The sequence below is a fragment of the Onychomys torridus genome, chromosome 2, assembly GCF_903995425.1.
Source record: "Onychomys torridus chromosome 2, mOncTor1.1, whole genome shotgun sequence".
Lineage (NCBI taxonomy): Eukaryota > Metazoa > Chordata > Mammalia > Rodentia > Cricetidae > Onychomys > Onychomys torridus.
The window spans coordinates 73,359,639-73,383,182 of record NC_050444.1 but is presented as its reverse complement, the minus strand read 5'-3'; the positions used below and the strand labels follow the sequence as shown (position 1 = coordinate 73,383,182).

General features: G+C 43.6%; 1 protein-coding gene across 1 annotated transcript in view; it reads left to right on the top strand.

The window, feature by feature from the left end:
* Abca1 (ATP binding cassette subfamily A member 1) overlaps positions 1 to 23,544 on the top strand; it is a 124,305-nt gene that overhangs the window by 38,937 nt on the left and 61,824 nt on the right. Inside the window, exons 6-7 of the mRNA XM_036177706.1 lie at positions 12,527 to 12,648; positions 14,619 to 14,795. Of these exons, the coding sequence (XP_036033599.1) occupies positions 12,527 to 12,648; positions 14,619 to 14,795 (299 nt within the window). The remainder of the gene's footprint in view (positions 1 to 12,526; positions 12,649 to 14,618; positions 14,796 to 23,544) is intronic.

The following is a 23,544-nucleotide window of genomic DNA, read 5'->3' as shown; positions in this document are numbered from 1 at the left end:
AGTTGGCTGAGGCGGGAATTTAAGGACAGGCCTTGACGAACAGTGAACAACTTTTAAATACCCCCTGAGCCAGACAGTCAGAATAGTTGAGTTCAAATCCTGCCTCTGCTGCTGCTCAGTTGTACCCATGCCTAATTATATGCCACCCTGTGCCTCGCTTTCCCCATAATGGGCTAACAATAGCACCTCCTCAGGGATGGTATAGAAATGAAATGAACCAGTGAGAGCAAGGCCTTTCCATGCTGACCTAATACACAGTAGGTAGCAGACCTCTTCTCTTTTCCACTGTGTTTTCACAGTTATCATAGGAGGTAGGGCATTTCTCTTTGTCTGTGCACATGAAGTTCAGAGAGGCTGAGTACCTTGCCTAAGGAACCACCGTTGGCAACAGGTGACAAGACTGGACTTTCAGTCTTTCATACTTTGTTGCTGTCACGTTCTAGAGAGAGCTGCTCTCGACACCTATAAGGCCCCTGCGGTCCCTGCACAGGCACAGACAGGCAGGGATGAGAAAGGATAAGAAGGCTGCTGAGATGCGTGCCAGATTCCTGCACTTCCAACCTTGCTATGCAACCAGGCACCAGGGGACTTTTTCCCCCCGAGGCCTATCTCTGAAGACCATCTTGTGACTCATAGCTACTTCTCCTTTTTTGCCTGAAGTTCTGCCTTGTTTCACTGGGGTAGTTGCTCAAGTTGGGTTTAAAGCCCCAAATGTCTGGCTTGCTGTCCTCATGCCTGGCATGCGCATGTCATCTTATTGGGAGATCTGATGACATGTGTCAGCATGTCATCAAATTGGAAAGCCTGTAAAATCTTTGGGGGATTGCGATTCATGTCCTATGTGGGCTTGTCTAAAGTATTGATTTGAGGCTTTAGAGTTCCGCAGTTTGAAACCTTTCTGCCTCCATGAACATTTCCCCAGACCTGTCAAAGCCACGCTGTGTCCCAGAGCCCAGTCTGTTGGTTGCCATCCAGGGCAGAGGCCTGGCTCCAGCTGAGCGGTGATCAGGGGACGCAGAGCTCCAGTGCAATGTTGAAATATTGCTTGAGCTAAATCAAACCAAAGGTCAGCTTTCCCAGACAAGCATAGAAAACACAATTGCATTCAATTACAGAATGCCATGTGCCGTGTACCCCACAATATCAGGCTGCTTTTTAAAAAGCTTGAAATGTGACCATCAAACAATAGTGCTGTTTGTCTCCTGCCTTTCCTGTGTAAGATTTGTTTACTCTGTGGGTGGTAAAGAGCAGCTTGGGAATAGACTTTGCATCTCATTGAAAACTTTGTGCTTCTAACCCTCAAAGACCTCTGCTGCATGTACTGAAAGGCAATGTTAAATTGACTCTGTCTACAGACAAGGTTGTACAAGGTCGTAATGACATTTTGCATTAGAAGATTGTAATGCATAGTATATATTTATTGCACACGGTCTTAGGTCATATAGGGATTACTCACATAGGTATGCTTTGTTTGTTTGGTGTTGTGTCATGCAAGGGTGTACTAACATAAATAGGCACTGTATGTTTGGTCCCATATCGTATAAGGGTATACTCAGGTATGCACTGTGTGTCCCATCCCATGCCACACAAGAATATACTCACATCGGTATGAATGTATTGTATGTTTGGTCCTGTGTCGTAGAAGGGTGTCCTCACATAGATGTGCACCATATGTTGAGGATGCTCCTTCCATACCCTCTCCTCTTCTTTTGCTTGACTCTCCCTCTCATTAATTCTCTCTATTTTCCTAAACAACTCTGCTTCTACTTTCATGTCATACATACATGGTTCTATGTTACATATATGGTTCTATGTATCTATATCAAATTTAGGATCCAAGTGAGAGAAAAACACAGACTGTCTCTGTCTTTCCGAGACTAACTTAGTTTGATTAATATGATTATCTCCAGTTGTTTCCATTTTCTCCAAAAAAAAAAGCTTTGTTCTTTGTGGCAGAAAATGTTCCACCTCTTCCTCTGTTGTTGGACACCCAGGCTGGTTCTATAACTTAGCTGTTATGCATAGAGCTTCAGTGAACGTTGATGTGTCTGTCTGTCAGTGTGGAATTTTACATTTTGTGTGGACTCTGGAATTTGTTTTTTTTGGAGCAGCATTAGCAGATTACTGTCCCCACTTGATTGATGAGAAAACTGAGTCTGAAAAGGTTGTGTCTGTTGCTCAGTGCCACAGCGTTGGAACTTGGGTCCGGCCGGGGCTATGAGACTTGACACATCTTTCCACCACACCATGATGCCAGGTTGCTGCACTTCCACGTGAGGAAGCGTGGGTGACATCACAGCTTTTGATTTTAGAGAGTAAAACAATGCATGCAGTTGCCAGTAGAGTGGAAAGAACTGGAGTTGTGAAATTATCGTGGTTGGGTTTTACTCTGTGACCTTGAGCCAGCTACTCCCTTCTCCTGTCTATTTCCTGGTTTGGAAAAAATGAGGATAACAACAATGCCATTCTCGGAAGCTGTTTTCAGAGGTTCTGGAAATTGATCTGCATAATGTGTCTGAGGCTTTCTAAATACGACTCGGTGTTTCCTGCCCCAAAGTGCCACTGCGTCCTGGTAAATTTATTAATTTTAGTCATTGGAAGAAATCAGGCGATGGACGCATGATGTCTATCCACTGTTCTCCCTAAATCTGCCCAGAAAGAATCCCACCTCAGTGTCTGACTTGTGGGCTCATCTTCCTCTCCTTCTCTTGTTCATAGCCTGTCTGTCTGTCTTTCTCTTTCTGTCTCTCTGTCTCTGTTCTTCCATCTTTCTCTCTCTGTGTGTGAATGTGGAGGCCTGAAGTTGATGTTAGCAGAGTTCTTCCTTGCTTTCCACCTCATAAATTGAATCCTGCTCCCTCACTTAAACCCAGGACTCACCTATTTGGCTAACTTATCTACCCAGCTTGCTCTGGGGACCCTGTCTCTCTCTCTAGTGTACCTCCTGAGCTACCTCCCCAACCCCTAATCTCTGTAATTTTCAAGTCCCTACAAACTGATTCTAGACCTGCATCCTGAGGTGTCTGGTCTCAGTCAGTTAGAGACAAGTCATGAATGATAACTGGGTGGTTTTAACTCTCCCCTCCCCACAGACCTCCTCACCTCTGCCTCTTCTGTGTGATTCAGTTTGTCCTGTCTCTAAATCATTTCTTCCTGGTTTGACCTTTCTCTCCTTTCTCCTTCTGTCTTTGGAGCACCTTCTCTGCTTTGCACCCCTTTGGTGTTCATTAAAGACTCCCTAGGAAGTGTTTTCTTACCAGCTCTTTTCCTGTTTTCCCTGATACTGGCTTCCCATTTCTTGTCTCTCCTTAGATTCAGAACTCTTCTGGGCCAGTGTTAGCAACTCAGCATTACCTTTCATTTTCTTCTGAGCTGTCTCTGCCAGCCTGCATGTGGTCACCACCTGCTGGCCAGGGAGAGCCACAGCCTTCTCTGGCTCCTTGTTACCATTCAGACACTTACTAGATGACAACCAGTCCTCATTCCAGGGGCTTCTAGCAGCTTCTCCCACTTCCTTCTTGTCACAAGACATGCATATTGGTTTAGTCCATTCCAGCTTTCCTAAGAACATACCCACGGCTCAGTAATTTTACACCACAGAAATTGTTTCTGAGGAGCCTGGAAGTCCGAGGTTGGGGTGTTGCAGTGTCATTATCTCTTGTGGGCCCCCCTCTTTTGGAGGGGGAAATCCCTTTACTCTAACATGGTAGAAGGGACATGGAGGAATGAGTCCACCCATCAAGATCTAAATATATATATATATAATTTTTACTTTATGTATATGAGCATTTGCTCTATGTATGTGTGTCATCTGTGTATGTGTGTCTTCAAGCTTTTTAAAAAAGTGCTTCAATAAAAGTCATAATCCCATCCAAGAGGCCTCTGCTGATGACTGCTTTAGCTTGTAGGCCTCTAATTTCCCAGCATTCTTATCCTAAGAGCTACTGCTTTAGTGCATGGATCTGGGGAAAGGTGTTCCCTCCTCGTCTTGTCTGATTGTCTAATAGCAGACAGGGCCGCTCTGCCCCCCTTACTCTGTACACATCTCCTCTTAGATGGCCAGGGGCAGGGATTATGTTGTGTCATATCTCTTTTGTTCCTGCCTTTGGGATACACTGAATAGTTTTATTCTTTTGAATTTAGCACTGGTGTTTTGGTACAGTAGACATTTAACTAATGCACATTTACTGGCACCAAATAATTTAAAAACACAAGATGTCTAAAGTTTCACTACTCCTGTTGGTCCAGAGAGAAGATTCTGGTATTGCTACTGTCTGCCTCAAACAGTTCAAGGTGTATAGCCATGAGTAGTCAGGTCTCTTGGGAACTGTTCACCTAATTGCCATGACGAGTTATCAGCATGTATTTTGAACATATTTATTTAGTCTCCAAGTTGTATTTTCTTGTGCATTTTATCTGAATCATGCTCAGTGCCATTAGTGCTTGCTCGACCCACACTGGAAGGTAGACTTTTGTTTACAAAATACAGAGGCTCAGAGGACCTGAAAAGTGACTCCCAAAATCCATAGAACTGGAAAATCCTGGAATTGCAATATGGCACAGTTCGTAAAATTCCAAAGCTGAGCTTTCTGAAGTTTCTTGGAATTCTTCAGAAAGCCTTCAATGTAGAGAGAGAAACTTCTTCAGGGCCCCATGACTGACGGGGAGGTCTTAAGGTGTGTGTACCCCACAATATGGCCCACCCTCATTCACACTAGCAGTTACCCCAGGGTCTAACCACCCAGCTGCCTCTCCTCTCCAGAGTACCTCACAAAGCCTTCTAGAGACATCTCACCCCTGAAGAAAGCACAGCCCTGCATCACTAAAGAAACCCAAGAAACAGATCCCCTAAAGCTGGGCATGGTAGCATGCCTGTAAATGCCTGCACTTGGGAGGCAGAAGCAGGAGAATGAGGAGTTCAAAGTCAGCCTTGGCTACACGAGACTCATTCTCAACAAAGGAACCAAGTAACCAACCAACCAACTGAGAAACAGGTGTGATTGTTTCCAGCCCCTTGGTTGCTGGAAATATTTCAGTCTTGTTTATAAGACTGACCACATAGGCTAAGTAAAACCACAAGAATGCCATCCAGCCCCCCTTACCCCCACCTCAAGCCTTTGCTCATTTGGTAGAGCCAGGGCTAAGAGACCCCACCCCCACCCTCACACTACCCCAGGGTGTCTGTTTAAGAAGAGTGTGCAGGCCAGGGATGCTGGTGTGTCTTTTGTCTACTTCTCCTTTTCCTCTTTTGCCGCCTCCACCCACTTCTCAAGCTGCTGATTGCTGTGGTTCCTTTTTGTGGCGAGCACGAGACTGCAGAGATCTTGAAACTGAAGCTGGGGCTTGGAGAGGGCACTGACCGAGAGTAACCCGAGCGGCTGGTGCCAGGGCTTCCCTCCTCCGTCTTCCTCTGTTGCTTTCCACCCTCCTCCTTCTCACCTCCTCCTCCCTCCTCCTCTGCTCCCAAGCCTGGGGACCAGCAGGCAGGCGGGAGAGAGGGAGGGGACACTTCTTTGGCCTGGAAGACCCCCAGGGTTAGGGCTTCTCTTTACCACCCGCCTCTCTCTGCCTGTGATGTTTCCTTAGCTTGGGCGCCGAGGCCTGACCCAGATGACTAACTAGCAAGAAACCCAGGATTGTGTCTCACTCTTTCCCAGCCCACGGACGCAGCTCATCTGTTTGTTCCTTTTAGACGCCAACCTCTTATTTTGTTTTTCCTTTACTCCCCCCCCCCCCCCCCATTGCCCTGCTTCTCTCTGCCCAAAGCTCCAGGGACGTGATAGGTGGCTGTTTGCTTCTCAGGCCAATCAGGAAGCTGGGCTCAGCAGCTCAGGTGCTTTGGTCCATGTGAGAGAACTCCTGTGGCCTTTTATTGCATACAGCCTTCTGTCATATTCTGTGACAGTTACCACACCTTCTCATGTAAATACTCTGAGCTAGTCGGCTCTTGATCTTGCGTGACTGTGTGTGTGTGTGTGTGTGTGTGTGTGTGTGTACATATTAGGCCGGAGGTCAGCTATGAATTTAGCGTCTCTCACTGAACCTGGAGCTCACTGATTTGGATATACCAGCTGATCAGCCTCAGGTCCTATGTCCACCTTCCCAGCACTGGGATTGCAGGCATGTTCCATGGTGCATGACCTTTTACATGGGTGTTGGAGGTGGGAGTTCAGTTCCTTGCGCTTGCCCAGTAGGTGTTTTATTTAGTGAGCCATCTTCCCAGCCCCACTGTCAAGTTTACATTCTTAATCTTTGCTTTCCACACCAACCTCTGAATGTTACTAGTTCCATTTTATTTTTAAAACATGTTTGCACTTTATGTATCTATTTTGTATGTATTGGGATGGGGTGTGAAGGGAGAAGACAACTTGCGGAAGTCACCCCATGTGGGTCCCAGGGATTGAGATTGGGTCGCCCAGTTTGGTGGCAGGTGCTTTTCCTGCTAAGCCTTCTCATTGGCCCTAGCTCCATTTGATGTCTAAGAAAACTGAGGCCAAGAGAGACCCAGGAAAAGAGCCAAGTGAGGTTCATAGTCGCTGAGGTAGACAGTGGCTGAGCTGGAATTTGAGTCTGGCCTTTCTGAAGTTCACAATCACAGAGGTAGGGAGTGGCAGAGTCAGTATTTGACCCCAGCCTTTCTGATATCTGTCTCTGATGCTGGATCTCTTGGGGCCAGTGTTCATCTCAGAAACACGGAACATAGTTTTTCAGAGAACATCTTCCCCCAATCACATATTCTGCAAAAGTCAGGCCCACGTCAACTCATTTGGTTAAGAGTTAAATGACTGAGTGACTGTCTTTCTCAGCACGCGTTCTTTGTCTTCCCTAGAATTCCTGCTGTGTTATGGGTCAACTACTTGAGTCTATCCTATCCATTGTCTGGTGACAATGTGATCCTTTTTATTGATTCTCTAGAAAATGTTAGGTTTATTATTTTTGTATTTTTCAACATCCTCATCCTCCTTCCTCTCTCCTTTCTTTTTTGTAGTACCAAGGATTGAACGGGGGGGGGGGGGGGGGCTTTACATGTTAGAAAAATGTTCTACCCCTGAGCTATTTCCCCTGCCCATTTCCCCCTTTTCTTTGTGAGACAAAGGTTAAGTTGCTGAAGCTGGCTTTGTACTTGTAATCCTCCTGCCCCATAGCCTGAGATAGCTGGGTTATAATGGGCCTGTGCTATCAGGCCTGGCTTTTATTCATTTTTTTTTTCATGAAGTTCTGAATAGACACTTGAGTGAGCCTTGACCTTTCCTTGTACACAGTATCAGAAGAGGGGAAAAAAAGGAAAAATAGTTCTATCCCACCTGGGAACTCATCCAGGCAAATGCATAATACACACATAAATCTGTGTGCACATATATGTGTGCTCACGCAGACTCATCAGCCATGAATTTGGCATCCCAATGTTCTTGGCAAAGCCCTTTCTCTCTTTGTATCTATTCTGAACACAGCAGCTCAGCTAATAAGAACAGTGGAAGAGGATCGTATGAGCAGATCTTTAGGGAATATTTCGCTCAGCACAGGCATTCCCCCAGCTTGCACATACCTCTCTCACTTAACCCTCACTGTTGATCCAGGGTGGATGCTATTGTAATTTTTGTTGTTTGTTTGCTCATGTATTTGTTTACTTATTTATTCTGGTACTGGGGATGGAACTCAGACGTTATGCCTATTAGGTAAGTGCTCTAACCACTGAGACACACCCACAGCCTTTTAAAAATTTTATTTTGAGACAGGGTGTCTCTCACTGGGTTGCCCAGGCTGGCCTTGAGCTCATATTGTGGACCAAGAAGACCTTGACTTCGTAGTCCTCGTATTTCAACCTCTTGAATAGTTGGGATTGCAAGTGTGAGCCACTGTGTCTGGCTGTGTTTCATCATTTAATTAACTTGGCCTCCCTCTGTTTTATTTTGCTGTGCTTCCAGCTGCTGTCTCCCAGATGCTTCTCTTCCTCCCTTGGGCTGATGAAAGCAAGTGGGTTTAGGGATGTTCTCGCCATCTTGACTCTGTTTGTTTCACTGTCATGTCCTAATTGGTCTTTCCCCTTCCCACTACAAGATGAATTTATCTCTTTAAAACTGGCCATTTCTCAGGTCACATCAGCTTATTTTACATTCATGCATTTGTATCCATCTACCAACCCATCCATCCATCTACTCATCCATATGTCTGTACCCATCCATCTACTCCTCACCCACCCATCCATCTCTCTTTCCATCCATCCATCTACCCCCACCGATCCATCTCTCCTTCCATCCATCCATCTACCCTCACCCATCCATCTCTCCTTCCATCCTTTCATCCATACTTTCGTCCATCTATCCATCTATCCACCCCCACCCATCCATTTCTCCTTCCCTCCATCATCTACCCTCACCCATCCATCTCTCCTTCCATCCACCCATCCACCCATCCACCCATCCATCCACCCACCCACCCACCCACCCCTCCAGTATCTTCACACAGAAAGAATAGCTGTTTCTGTCATCTGGCTTGGTCCGTTATTTTCATTTCCATACCCAGCTAGCTGCATATTGAAGACAGACCAGCAAGGACAAAAACACTCTACTTCGTCCTTATACCATTTCTTTCCCACTTCTATTTTTTCCCTCCCACTCCTCAGATCTGGAGTTTTGTGGAATTTGTTCTCTCTGCCTCTTTGTTCATGGACATATATTGAGAATTTACTGTGTATATAGCCCCCTGAGTACAGAATTTCTGGTTGTCTGCCATCATGAGAGGGATTGTCTTCACCCCACTAAATTCTAGGGGTGGTTGATTTGTGGTCTTTTCTACAACTGTAACCTGATTTCCTCCATTATATTCTTGCAGATAATTTCCCCTTCTTCTGACTGCTTTTATGGACTGTCTTCCTCTGCCGGCTTTCTCCCTTTTCTTCTGTTTTCTGTAACTTGTGTGCCTCTTCATCCCTCTTACTAATAACCAAGAAAACCCCTTGAGGGCAGAGCCGTGTTCTCATTTTTTCTGCATGTTGCATATAGTGTAGCAAAGCCAAGTAAAAGAGTTGTTTTAGTGACCATGAACCTGTTACCATTAATAAGCACTGGTCACTAGTCAGCTACTCGTTGCTCTGGTTTATAAACATCTCTAGTCTCCAGGTCTTCAAAATGTAGGTTCTGCTATCTTCTTTTGTAGATAACACTTGACTTCACTGAGACATAGTGAACCTTCTTATGGCCTGTACACAGCTGACTTATAGCAGGACGCACTGCTGCATTGGGGATTTTGTGGTCCCAAACTCTTTTTTGCTCATAAGATTTTGTTTCTGAGGTGTGGTCTCTCTGTGTAACCATGGCTGAAACTTACTTTGTAGCCCAGCCTGGCCACTATCTTGCAGTCCTCTGCCTCCCAAGTACTGAGACTACAGCATGCGCCACCACATCCACCTATTTTTTTTTCCAACTTGGCTGGAAATTTTTTTGTTTTTGTTTTAATGTCTGAGACCCAATCTCTATCCCAAGCCATTCTGGTTCATTGCTCTGGGGTGCGGTCTAGGCTTTGTGAGTTTTTTTTAAAGCTTCCTGAGTGGGTCTAGCAGCATCCAAGGTTGAGAACCAGCATACCACATGCTTTTGCCTCCCTGTGTGTATATGAGTTGCAGCTGTTGGTGGTGATGTGACAGGAGAAGATAATGTGTGTATAGCCACATGGCCAGACTGTAAGTTTCAGTTGTTGGCAGCCAGGGATCTTTGGCCCTCCCGGAAGCTCGTCTGCCACACCAATGCTCCTGCACTGCCAAGGGCAGTTGACTCTTTAACCAGCTGCTTGGTTTCTGTGTCTCATCCAGGGGATAGGCAGTTAGACTTTGACCACATCCAGCTGTTTTTTTTTTTTTTCCTTTATCTCTAGAGCCTATTATATCTTCCAAACCTGTTGACATAACAGGAGCATCTTCTAAACATTTCAAGCACATTTGCTGGTCTCCAGAGTGTTGCTGGGTGACTGAGACCCATTGAAAGTGCAGCCTGGGTCAGCCTCCCACACTTCTGCTGCCCTGAAGGAAGGGAGCCGCTTTCAAGTGTCCAAATAGGATGCTGTGCACTGCTGTGGCTTTGCTTAGGAGGAATTTGTGTTTAACTATTTGATCCGAGTGTTAGTTCAAAATTTATTGTGTTCTACCAAGGGTTCCAGAGGCTTCTTTTGACGCTCATTTTATAGGTAAGGTCATGGAAGTTTAAGTAGGTCAAACAGTCTGGTAAATAAATGGATATAGGACCCAGGTTTTAGATTCCCAGTATAAGTGTGTGTGTGTGTGTGTGTGTGTGTGTGTGTGTGTGTGTGTGTGTGTGTGTTTTCTATAGGGTATTGCACATACTGAGCCCCAGTTCTCCTTTTTAAATTTAGTTATAAGCATGTCTGCCTTTCTATAAGCTTCAGCTAAAACCATCTGCTTGCCTGCCTTCCTCCCTCCCTCCCTCCCTTCCTTCCTCCTCTCCTCTTTCCCTCCTTCCCTTCCTTCCTTCTTCCCTTCTCTCTATCATGAGAATGCTGGGGTGTTCAAGATGTTATTTTCCCTGGGAACACAATTGTAGTGGACAGGGTTCTTATTTACTCCTGGGCTGTGGTCTAGGGATGGTCCTGACATCCTTAGCCTCTTCCTGGACCCACTAAGCATAAAGATACTTCTGGAATATTTCTGGTAATCTCAACTAATACTTATTCGACTATCATTGATAGCGGTAATTCTGTGTCAGGCTTAGATCTAGTTATTTGGAACACTGAGATAAAAACCATTTTGTATTCTTATAACCAGAGTTTAATGCAGGCAATATTTAAGTAAAATTACATGTCATAATTTATGGTTCCCAGACCCAGTATACTGGAAGTGTCAAGACTGCTTATTAAAATGAAGATTTGTGAATGGTCTCCCTTAGACCCACTGGTTTAGAATCTGAAGGGGTGAGACCTGGAGACTAATTTTGCATGCTTCCTAAGTGAGTCTTAGGAGCTCTGAGGCTTGGCAACCACAGAATTGCATTCAGTGGTACTAGTGTGTGTCTTGTCTGATGGAAAGAGCAGGTGGATGACAGCTTGCTGGAGTGCTGATTTCAAGGAGGGCATTCACAAGCCTATGACGAGCTTCTGGGTGTCATGAGGAACTGTAGAAGCGAACCACAGAGGCGTTGAGGAGAACCACTTCTCGCCTGTTCATTCTGGAGCTCCCTGATTTGCTCAAGGCAAATGCCTTGGTTCATTTAGATCTTTTGAGAGCCTGCTTGGGCTGTTTTTCTGCCATGTTGGGAGACCCTTTGAGATCCCAGGGTAAACCCCTGTTCTCTTCAGTACACCCTGTATTTTTGTTTTCAGATGAAGCCTCTTCCTCTTTGGGTAAGTGATTTGTAAAGTTTGCCCTCTAGTGGTCAGATTGTGTGTGGGCCTGTGGGCCTCAAGTCTGCAAATATAAATTGCAAAAAAAAGAATTCAGGTTACTAGAAGTTTAGAGTGGAAAGAGAAGAGAAATACAGCCAATAAAATAAGGCAGGAAAATGATGGTGTTGTGGAGAGGGTCCCACCCAGCATCTGCTCAGAATTCCCTTGCTTCAGAGCCAAAGAACTTGAGGCTCAGAAAGATGTTAGAAATATTCAAATGGTACCATCATATGTCACTGCCACCAGAGACTAAAATTCTGAATTCTTGGCCAGTGCCTTTTCTATTTCATTACACTGGGCTGAAACCTTTCCTAGATGCACTTGGAGAGCTAATGGCTTAATGAGAGTCCGTGAGAAAGCTTTCAGAAGTCAATGCTTTTAGTAAAGGGTGGTTTTGAAAAACATGTTTACATATTTTTCTCAGTGTTTGGAGGAACTGGGATTTGCATCTCTGCATCCCATGGCCATGTCTGTACAAACACCTGGATATGCATCAGAGGTCACCCCAGTGATTCTTGAAAGTGTGGTCCTCATACTGGCAGCATCAGCACCACCTGAGAGCTTGCAAGGTGTGCAGATGCTCTGGCTGTATCACAAATCAGATTCTCAGGGCTGGTGTCCAGCAGTCGAGGTGAAACAGCCCATCAAGCGATTCCGATCCACAGGAAAGTTAGAGAACCATTGCCTGCTGAGTCAGGAGATTAGCCCCTGTGGCTTGTGGAAATAAGGCTTTCAGTATTTTCGGTTCTAGCTACATGGCAGGGCACTGGGGAGTCAGGGGCAGCAGGGATCGTGTCACAAATCTCAGGTAGGATGGATGAGATCATTTAAAGGTTTGGATTCTCAGTTGTAAACAAGGAAAGACCATGTGTGTACCAACACTGTTATGCTGTTGCCGTGCCAGAACACACACTGAGTGTGGCTCAACATGTCACCAGAAAGTAATCTTTCCATGTCTTTCCCAGTGAGACAAGCTCCTGTAACTTACTTCTCAGTGGATGTAAGCCAGAAGCCTGTGGTCACCCATCCGTTTAAAATGAAGCAATCAATATTCTATTCTTCTCCACCTGCCCCATAGTGGCTGCCCCCCCTTTTTTTTGCTATTAACTGTAAACAAAACACCATTTCTCAATAGATTTGAAGCTCCAGGATTTCCTGGTGGACAATGAAACCTTCTCTGGATTCCTACATCGCAACCTGTCACTCCCAAGGCCAACTGTGGACAGCCTGCTGCAGGCAGATGTCAGTCTCCAGAAGGTAAGCTACTACCTTCAGTTACATCCATGGGCCTGATCACTATTATATTGTTGGAGGGCTTGGAAAATAAATAAAACCCCTGTCTTTGAAACAGCTGTGTAGAAAGTATTAGAGCTCACATCTGTTTTTGCCTCACTTTATACTACCTGCTCCGGTTGGCATGGACAAACCCTGCCGTGAGGAGAATGTGTCACCCAGCATCAGGACTGGCCAGCTTGTTGAAATGAAGTTGTGTATGCCCTTTGGCATTGTAATGATTTCCTCTTAAAGGGCTTATATTTTATGTAAAGGTGAATTAAGCTTTTTTAAAAAATGTAGTTCTGAAATAAGAGCCAAAGGTATGGATTCTTGAACTAGAATCTATCACAAAAGATTAAACAAAACACCCAATGCTTTATTTTAAAGATGGGGAAGATGCGTAAGGAGAATTCTATTAAAAATTTAAGTGTAATATTAGTGTTTACATAGAATTTTCATTTTAGGATCCTAGAGAACTTCCCTGGCATCATTTATTTTCATACATCTCCTGGGCAGAGTGCATAGCTATACTTTTTTCAAAGCTTTTTCTTCACTTCATTCTCTAGCAGAAAAGAGAATTGACCCCACACATGGACTTATGCTTCCAAACTAGCTTGACTTTACAGTAAGCAGAGGTAGTGGGAGTGTTTATGCTTGAAGAGATCTTTGCTTCACATGGCTGAGAATTTTTAAAATTAGAAAAATGTGCTTGCTGCGTGCTCTTATGAAACTAGGAAAATATGTCTTGTGTTTACCAGTTGTGTGGTTGGGAGGTGGGCCAGAGGCAGCAGGCTTTTGAAATCATTGCATTTAGCATAATTTCCATTGTCCCCTGCCAATTTCATATCTGTTACATGCCATCAACTTAAAATAAGAGGCATCCTGGGCAGGTCTTTGCATGGTAATTAGAATTTCAGTGCTGTTGGGTGCTTCACCACAGCATGGCGACAGGAACTAAAGACGGGAGGAAGCCTGAAGTGTACTTGAGTATCTGGCAGTAGGTCAAAGTTGAGTGGACACTGTGGAGGGTCAGATACTCTGCAGTGTTTACAATCTGTGGATGCTGAGAGGCACTGGGTTCATCACTCACATTGCTCTGCAGGGCTGCTCTGTGACCAGGGAGGACTGTATTCATTTAAGCTGATAGAGGGGTTGGTGATGCTGTAATAAGGAGCCCATATCATTCATTCATCCATACAACAAATGCTGTTCTAGTGATACGGATGCAAATATGAGCCCCATAACCAAAGGCAGCTCGATCTTATTCCAAAGCATTCTGTCTGCTGGATAGTGAGGCTCAGATCTGTACCTGGAAAGGCTAATAACTAGGTATAAGTGTGTGGCCAAAGGGAGGTTCCGTGGTGGGTTTGCTATAGAACAGGCAGGAATGACTTAGAACTGGTCTACCAAAGAGTTAATAGAGGCTTGCTTTTCCATGTTCATTTTTGGGGTAAGTAAAACAAAAATATTCCCAATCCTGGCATTCCTTGAACATAGTTGTTCTACGGATTTGTTAAATATCTATACAGATTTAGGTTATAATTTTTTTCCATGATTCAGCCAGATTTCAGTGTCCAATGTCATAAATTCCAGAATAGGTAGGATGACTTTCATGGTTGCAGGGGTTTAGACTCTGGGGTTCCATTAGCTCAATCATGTGTTCCAGTCACATTGCAAGAAAAGACTTGCATTAAGTGTTTCCCTGTGCTAGAGGGGACAACAGCATGGAGATACTGAGTCATGCTTCCAGTTTTGAAATGTGTAGCAGATCGTGCCTTGCCTTGATTCATTCTCTGGTTTGGTAAAGAGACCTCACTCCTGGGGTGACTGCGATGGTGCTCTGCTTAAGATCTTCCAAGCTGTGTTGATGTACGTTTCCCCCAAGGCTCCCAGGACCCAGCTTTCAATCCTGATAATCTATTCTCCTCTCTCTTTACGTGAAACCCTTCCAGGTATTTTTGCAAGGCTACCAGTTACATTTGGCCAGCCTGTGTAATGGATCAAAATTAAAAGACATTGTTCGGCTTGGTGACCTGGCAGTTTCTGCCCTTTGTGGTTTACCAAGGGAGAAGCTGGATGCAGCAGAGCAAATGCTGCGTCACAACATGGACATCCTGAAGCCAGTCGTGGTGAGTGGACATGCTCTGTGCAGAAGCTTCAAGCACTTCTGCCTCAGAGATGTGAAATCTTTTCCTGGGCAACATGGCTTGTTTTTGTAGAAGCTTGGGGCTGGCTGGGACTTGGTGATATAATTTAGCCCAGTTGTATTCTGAGTGTTCTTTCAAATTTCAGCCCATTTCCCAAGGGGTGAGTTAGAGACAAATGTGGGTGTGGCTGAGTCCAGGCCCATGGTCTCTTGTGCCTGTTGCAACTAGAGAAGACCCATTGTTCATGTTTTTAATACTGTATTTCTGAGGAGGAGTCCATTTGAAGAAAGAAACACACACACACACACACACACACACACACACACACACTTAAGAAAAGAAAAAGTCTTGAAATAATTAATAGGAGATGACTACCAACAGAAGGGGGAGATTGTAGTTGGATAGTGAAACATTGGGACTGGGTAAGACCACATAAAGTTAATTAGCTCATATAATGACAAAAATGTATTAGAAAGACACACTCTCAAAACAAACCATAACCAAGGAATGCAAGTGAGCCTGGTGTCTTGGTCATCAGGGTTATGTCTATAGAAATTCTAGAATAAATATTTCTGTGAGTTTTTTGAGATCTCTGGCAAAATGCCTCTAATCGTATTCTGCAATATCCAGCACTCTGTTTTCTGGTTTACCCAGGAAAGCTATTGTGTCAGTAGGTTCTCTGGAAAGACATGTTCTTCATTATGCTCAGATGATGCTGTAATCATGTTGAACTCAATGAAGCTCCATTGCTTTATAGAGAGCTCTGCACTCCTAGGGGGTCCTAAGATGATCAGTTTCTGTCAGGATCCTGAGCCTACTTGATACCTTGGAGTGGGCTTTAGAAATAGCTCAGTGTAGACATTCTGAACTATAAAGAAGTTCTTGTACATGGGTCAATTCTGTGACTCTAGCTGTTGCCTGAGGCATAGTTGGTAGCAAAACTATGGATTTCTTCTAGGTGCTTCTGTGGTGTGTACACATGCCAGCTGTTGTCAACAGCTTAATGTTTCCATACTCCTGAAGTAGTTGATTCTGTTTCAGCGTTTCAAAAGCTACCAAGTGCTTGCTTCAGTGGTTTGTGATTCCATTGGTTATTGCTTCTATCACTATAATTTCCAGCAAGATGTATTTCTTTATTGGAGACATTTGTAAATGCTCCAAGCAACAGCCCTACAAAGTTAGATAAATGTACTGCTGCAGATCTTGGCAGACTGTTGACATTTTGTGAGACCTAGAGGGTCAAGGTCATTACAATGGTGTGAAAGGGGTGATATGATATTGTGCTTGGGAGCTTCTTTACTATAAGATACACAGGTAAGCATTTGTCCTTCAAATTTAGGGATGATGAGTTATTTTAGAAGACATAGTAATTGATTCTGGTGCCCATCCATTCGCTTTCTCTTCAGTTTACTCATTGAACACCTGTACTGTTTACAGCCCAATAAAATCCCTCCTCAGAGTGTTGGGACTATTTTTAAAATAGAATGACACTGTGGCCCTTATCATCTGTCCATGAACAGCTCAGGTTTCAACTTGAAATTGTCTTCTCCATTGGGTGGGTTTGCAACACCATGGAGCTTCAGACCTGTCAGCTGTGTGACATCCTCTTTTGTTATGTCCTTGTAGATTAGTAGGTTCATGAACCAGTGTTAATTAAGATGGCTTCAGTGTGCCTCCAGCATGTCTTCTGGGTGGAGAGTGTCTAGAATTGTGCTTCTGCCCCATGGCTTCTGCTGAAATCAAAACATGGGGCTCTTGAAGTAGACTATAGTGAGTGATCAGGATTGTGCTGTATGAAAAAGTTTTGGAAGATGCCTCTGGGATGGGAATGTCTTTCAGACATTTGTAATGTTATTTATTGAATTAATCAATGCCTTGATTGGAACACCAGGACTGATACTTGCTTTATAATAAGTACACTTTTTCTTTTGCTACTTGGCTGAAATTTAAACGTCTCTGATGGTCAGTATAGGCAACCTGTGCTGTTCATTGTGCCAATGGGCAGTTAATTGTGCCAAGAACTTACAGTGAGGACAACAGCCAGATGCATGACACAGTATCATGGAGGAAGACTGTTTTGTTTATATGCATTTCTGTGCCGAAAGTGGCTCATCAGAAGAGACATGTTTTGAAATATTTTCCCCTCATGTGAGTATTAGCTTTGATGTAGGTATTTTCCTATTTTTCAGCCAAAAATATTCTGACTCTTTTTCCTGGGTCTGCTCCAGGCTATGGGTGATTGGACAACATGGGGCAGTATTGCAGTTAGAAGGGCCTGGCTTGAGATCATTGAGATCTGGTTTCGAATATTGGTTCAGCTTTTTATACATGTCATTGACTTTGGAAAAATTATCTTATGCTCTACTAGCTTACACTTATTTTTATTTTATATGGAGGTAATATAGTGTACCATTTATTATGATTATTTGTTTTATATATTTCTGAATGGATATCTATCAAGGGATTGGCACATACTAGATGCTCAACAAATCATAGTTGATCATTTAATAGACACAGGTAATACAAGTTGCATACTGAAAACAGTGACTGAAATTTAAATGTTTATGATGGGTAGTTTATGGTTTATGCTGGTAAGACAGATGTTTCCTTCTAAAGATCAGTGTTAGGAATCAGAGACAGAATAAACAAGGCAATCCCGAAGAATATGTCAATGAACAATGACATTGTTGGTCCAGATATTGCCAAAAACAAACAAACAAACAAATAAAACCAAACCAAAAACCCAAAACAAAACCACCAACCTCCAGACTTACTCATTTACTGAACAGTATTTATTAAGTGTGTCTTATGTCAGAATTGTTCTGGGTACCCTACTTACAAGGATGGATTGATGCATGGAACTCTGTCTCTAGGGTGAACTCACAGAGGTCATGAACATAGTAACAATACTGAGTGTCCATAGTGTCTGTACTGTCAAGATAATAACCCTTAGGCCCACCTGGCAACAACTTGGATTGTGTCCCTGGTCATGGGGTGGATTTGGCTGTGCATGTGGGCTAGGTGGAGCAGGTAAACTTCCTTTCACCTTCTCTGAATTTTTCTTAAGGTCCTTCCTGCACTTCTCGCAGAGAGAGGACAGAAGCGTATGTGGGGATCTGTCTGCCTCCTCACTCCAGCCTCCACTTCCCTTAGCACTGTTGGAGACAGCCATGGTTTTGGAGCAGCAGAGTTGGCCAGAAGAATTTCCTTGCCTCAGTTGTCAGGGTCCCTGCTGTTGTATTGGCTTTGTTTTTCCTGCTGCTTATACATAGGAGCTTAACAGTGCATGCATTTATTAGCTCACAGTCCTGAAGGTCAGAAGTCTGGGCCCCTTAGGAGTGCATCTATGCTGAAGCCAAGGTGTTGGAAGGGTTGGGCTTCTGTTTGGAGACTCTGAAGACAGATGTGCTTTTGGGCTTATTGAGGGTATCAGTTGAGTTCAGCTCCTCACAGCTGTGGGCCTGAAGTCCCTCTTCTGGCTTTCGGCCAGGGCATGAGTTTTTGCTTTTAGAGGCAGTGCGGTCTCTCTCATCCTTTTTACACATCTCTGTTGAACATCTGGGTTGAGTCTCTTTCACAGTTTAAGTCTCTGACTTTTGCCACATTTTGTTGTCTCCAGGCAGAGAAAGTTCTGTGCTTTTAAGGACTGTCACCATTAGATCTGCTCATCCAAGTAATCCAAGATGATTTCCTTGTTTTGAGCTCCATATACCAAATTACCTCTACAGAGCACATGTTGTCCCATTATGTAATGTATTCAGGGATCCCAGAGAGTAGGGTGTGACCATCATTACGGAGTAATGCAGCTGCCCCAACTACCTCTGATTGGAGAATATCTTTCCTTGTTTCTTTGTGATGCTCTCTAAGTGCCCTGTTGTTTTTATTGATCCCTCGTTAGGTCGCTGCTTTTTTTTCTCACTCATGCTCGGATGCATGATAAACAGTACCCGTCCAGGGCTCCGATGTATGATAAACAGTACCCGTCCAGGGCTCTGATGCATGATAAACAGTACCCGTCCAGGGCTCTGATGCATGATAAACAGTACCCGTCCAGGGCTCTTATGCATGATAAACAGTACCCATCCAGGGCTCTTATGCATGATAAACAGTACCCGTCCAGGGCTCCGATGTATGATAAACAGTACCTGTCCAGGGCTCCAATGCATGATAAACAGTACCCGTCCAGGGCTCTTATGCATGATAAACAGTACCCGTCCAGGGCTCTGGTGCACAGTGGGAAGCAGAGCATCTCTCTTTGAAACACCCATCCAATAAGATCTGACTGTTGACTGAATGTCTGCTCTCTGTGTTGCACTTGGTGTAGGCACTGAAGTCCACTCATGGGCAAGGCAGATGAGATGCCTGTGGAGTTTGCATTCTGGGGGGAGGGCTTTGAGGACCAATTTCAAATGCTGAGTCATAATACTTGAGAACTTTATGGATTCTGTAAGTGGGAACTGAAGTGAGGCTTGTCCTAGATAGTTTGGGGCCCTGGTCCTGGTTCACTATAGTCCGAGTGATGTGGGAATGGTGTCTGGTTCTTGAGGTTGGAAGGCAAAGCCTACAGATTTATCTCATGCCAACAGTACCTTGGATACTGCACACATGACTGTGGGTAGATCTTCTTGACCTCTGAGAATACCTGCCTAAAAGGGAGAATCCTGTTTCTGCAGAACAAAGAACTTTCTTCAAATGCCTTGTGATTCATGCTACATCTTCCCACCAGGGCAGAACTTGTTTCAAATGTTAGGTTGCTTCAAGGTTCACAGAGATGAGTGACCTCACAACTGTGTTGTCTACTTTCCAAGGTACAGATGAGTAATGGGTGAGCGAAGCTTCCTTGTCCTGAAGATCTGAAGGGTCTTAGATGGGTCCATTCTTGACTTTTGTAGACAAAGACTGAAGAGTACAGATGTAGCTTGGTATTATCTTTAGATCTGTGACTTTTCTCCCTTTTGGCTGTGCTTCTCTCTCTCTCTCTCTCTCTCTTTCTCTCTCTCTCTCTCTCTCTCTCTGTGTGTGTGTGTGTGTGTGTGTGTGTGTGTGTGTGTGTGTATGTCTGCATGTATGTGGGTACATGCGTATATGTATAGGCATACATGAATATGTATATGGAGACTGGAGATAGATGTTGGGAATCGTTCTCTTGCACTTTTTCCAGTGAAGAAGGGTCTGTCATTTTGGCTCTAGATAGCCTACTCTAGCGGGGTACTTGGCTATCCCTTCCAAGACTGAAATTACAGGCAGTATGTCACACCCACCTGATATTTATGTGAGTTCTGGGGATCTAAACTCCAGTTCTCATGCTTCTATCATGGGCTCTTTAACCACTGAGCCATCTCCTCAGCCTTACTTTGTGATTGTTAAGGGCCCAACACTCAAGCATGTCACATGTAGCATTTGGCTTATGGTATTTTCGTAGAGGAGAATTTATGTAGTTTTTTGTTTTGTTTTGTTTTTGTTTTTTTGTAGGGGAGAATTCTTGCTTTTCCTTTCCTTTTGCCTGAAAGATTCAGACATTTGTGGAGAGTACTAGATTTTATGAACTTTGTTTGAGTTTACTATCCACTTGTTTACACACAGTGCTTTTTGTCTTTAAGCAACTGCGGTCATCATCATTTGGTATTTGGTACAGTGATGTGCTGTGATGATTTATTCTCAGACTGTGTGTTCATCTGCACAGAACTGAGGGATAAATTGGTGAATTTAGTATTACTAAATATGACTGCTCAACTCGTTTTGCCCAAACAAGTGTGCCTTAATTATACCATGTTTGCTCTTGAGAAGTACTGTATTTTCTAAGGTAAAGGCTTGCTATTAAATTATGCTAATAAGTGTATTGAACTATGTTTAGAAGCAGCATACACATGAAACATTTTAATGCATGAGACACATTTGATATAAAGTTAACATTTAAATTGTTGAATTATTTTTAATAGATTAGTACCTTCTTCAGACATGAGGCCAGTCATTCCGTTTTAGTAAAAATATTAAAATGTCCCTCAAAGGAAAGCTTTGTTGTCATGGAAATAATAGACTATGTTTGGCACGTTCAGAGTAGTATGGCCGTAGATGTCATGGGAATGTTAGAGCTGACTGGTTTTTAATTCAAAGCTTTTTTCAAATTCTATTTTGTGTGTATGAGTGTTTTACCTGTCTGTCCACCACATGCATGCCAGATGCCCATAGAGGCCGGAAGAGGATGACATTGGATCCCCTGGGACTGGAGTTACACAGGGTTACAGCTGCTGTGCTGGCACTGTAGACCCTCTGGGTGAGCAGTAAGTGCTCTTAACCACTGAATCATTACTCCAGCCCCACGTTTAAAGCTTATTAATCCTTAATCTAGGGTTACATAAGAGTGTGTGGGGGAGTTAGAGTTACATCTGCTTTTAAGGGAACGGTTGTTATTGTTAGGATAGCGTCTTGATAGATACACCAGATTGATCTTGATATTGTGACCCTCTTGCTTCAGACCTGGGATTATAGACAGCTGCCACAATGCACAGCTCTGAAGGCAAGTCAGGCATGTACCAGGGATTATCTTGTAACATGCATTTACAAGAGACATACAAAATTGCATACTGTGTTAAAAAACACCATTCATGTGTAAGTACATTTATATTAATGATAGAGTTCCTGAAAATTTTGAATGTCAGATTTCTGTAAATTGAAGATAGTTTACAATCACATTTTAGTTGGAGGGTCTGTCCTGTGTTCTTATTCGACTATAATTTAGGATGCATTGGTGATAAATAATATTTTCTACTTCATTTTATATAGTCATTATCTACAAAAAAATTGATTCCACCAGTATTTATTGAGCTGGGTCAGTACTGTGGCAGGGACAGGGAGGCAGTAGTGTGGATGGTGCATTGCTCTCTGAATTTCTGTTCTGGAAGAGGGGAAGGGGCGGGGTGAGTCAGGAAAGGTGCAGTTGCTGTGTGTATGACAATAGATGCTAGGGACTTCGAAAGTCCTGGTGACCGTCTAACCCAGGTTAGGTTCAGTGGGTTAAAATGTCTTCTGTTTAGAGGCCTAAACAATGGATGTTGGCCAGGTAAAGAATAGGGATTGTTGCCAAAAGAAAACATGGTATCTTCAGGGTCTGGAGGGGAATGGGAAAAGAAGGTGATCTATGGGGAACCGTGCATCCCTGAGATCATTCAGGGTGGAGTGGACTGCTGATGGAGTGATTGACAGGAGGAGCAGTCATGAGATATGAGGTTGGGGGATGGAGACAAAGTCTATCAGAGGCAGACTGTGTGAGCCATGTCAGGGCACTGAACGTCATCTGTAGATCAAGGGCAACCATGGCAGGTTCCAGAGGTTAGTGAGGGGGATGCACAACAGAGCACTTCTGGGGAGTTGCGTGGCTTTTGAAGTGGGATTACACTGGCTCACTTCTCTCCTCTGAGATGTGTCTCTTTCCCTTTAAGCTTTTCTTCTGGAAACATCTACTGAGTGCCTCATTGTGATATGCTAACAAGTGTGCACTACCCTGTGTTGGAAAAAGAAAAGAAACAGCTCAGAAATGAAAGCCAAGTGGACTTTGCTAGGTTCTCAACTTTCTTTTACAACGTAACTATTAAGCGAGCTGGGATAGAAGAAGTGATGATGTCATCAGTTAGACTCCGAAAGGAAGGGGGCACAATAGCCTTTGTCATTTGGGGGCTTTTAGGAAATATTGCCGTGATATAATTAACACGTGTTACAGAAAATGGGTGGAGGTCTTTGAGTGATTAGGTAAGAATTTGTGAATAATGTTCTATGATATTATGGTATTTAGTTACGATCTAAATATATCAAACAATACATGAATTCCCGTTAGGCTAAATAATAGAAAGTACAGTCCTTAACTAAATGTTTTATTTTTCTGTACTCCTTTCTTTATGCAAGAAAATACTATTCTTACTGTGTACAATAGGGACTTACTTGAATTCATAGTCAAGAGGATGTCCCCAGTCAAGAAAAAAAAACAACAACAAAAAACCAGTAAGGATTCCAAGCTGCGCATTCCTGAGTACTTTGAGTGCATTCCTGGAGCTTTTTGGAGCACTGTTGTGGCAAACTTATCCTTCATTAAGGAAGTGCGAGCAGGAGGTCACAGTGAATAGCAGATGAGGACACCAGTCTGTGTTCAAGTTTCAAGGCTAACTTACTCCTTTGGTTAACTGTATTAGCTGTATTGAATGGAGTTAGCGCCTTTTAGATCTGACGTGCATTCCACCCTTCTTTATCCCCACTCTGTCAGACTTCCCTTTACTGTAATTGTATTGAATTAAAGAGAAAATTAGGAAAAAGGAATAACAGAAACATCACCAGGGGGTCGCTAGCCATCATTCAGCCGAACTTACTTCAGAGTGTAGTCAAGACTTAAACTGTAGATGCCATGGTTGCCACTTGTGTAACCCAGTTTCCGCAAAGGCACCCCATTCCGAAGTTGCATGTTTTTATACATTATACTGTATATGTTTAAATTGTGTCAACAGCGGTGTGTTGTCTAGGCTTGCATGTGTTCACATGTGTATGTGTGTGTGTGTGCTGAGCTGCCCCTGTTCTTTCTCGTGAAGCCCTGTGTTTTTTGAGATGTATCAATGGTGATGCATGTGGCTCTGATTCATATTAACTGCTATCTGATATTCCATTTTATACTAAAGTTTAAAAAAAATACCATTATTCTAGTCTTTGACTTAATTTTTTAAGGTCATTTGTGGTATCATTTGATACA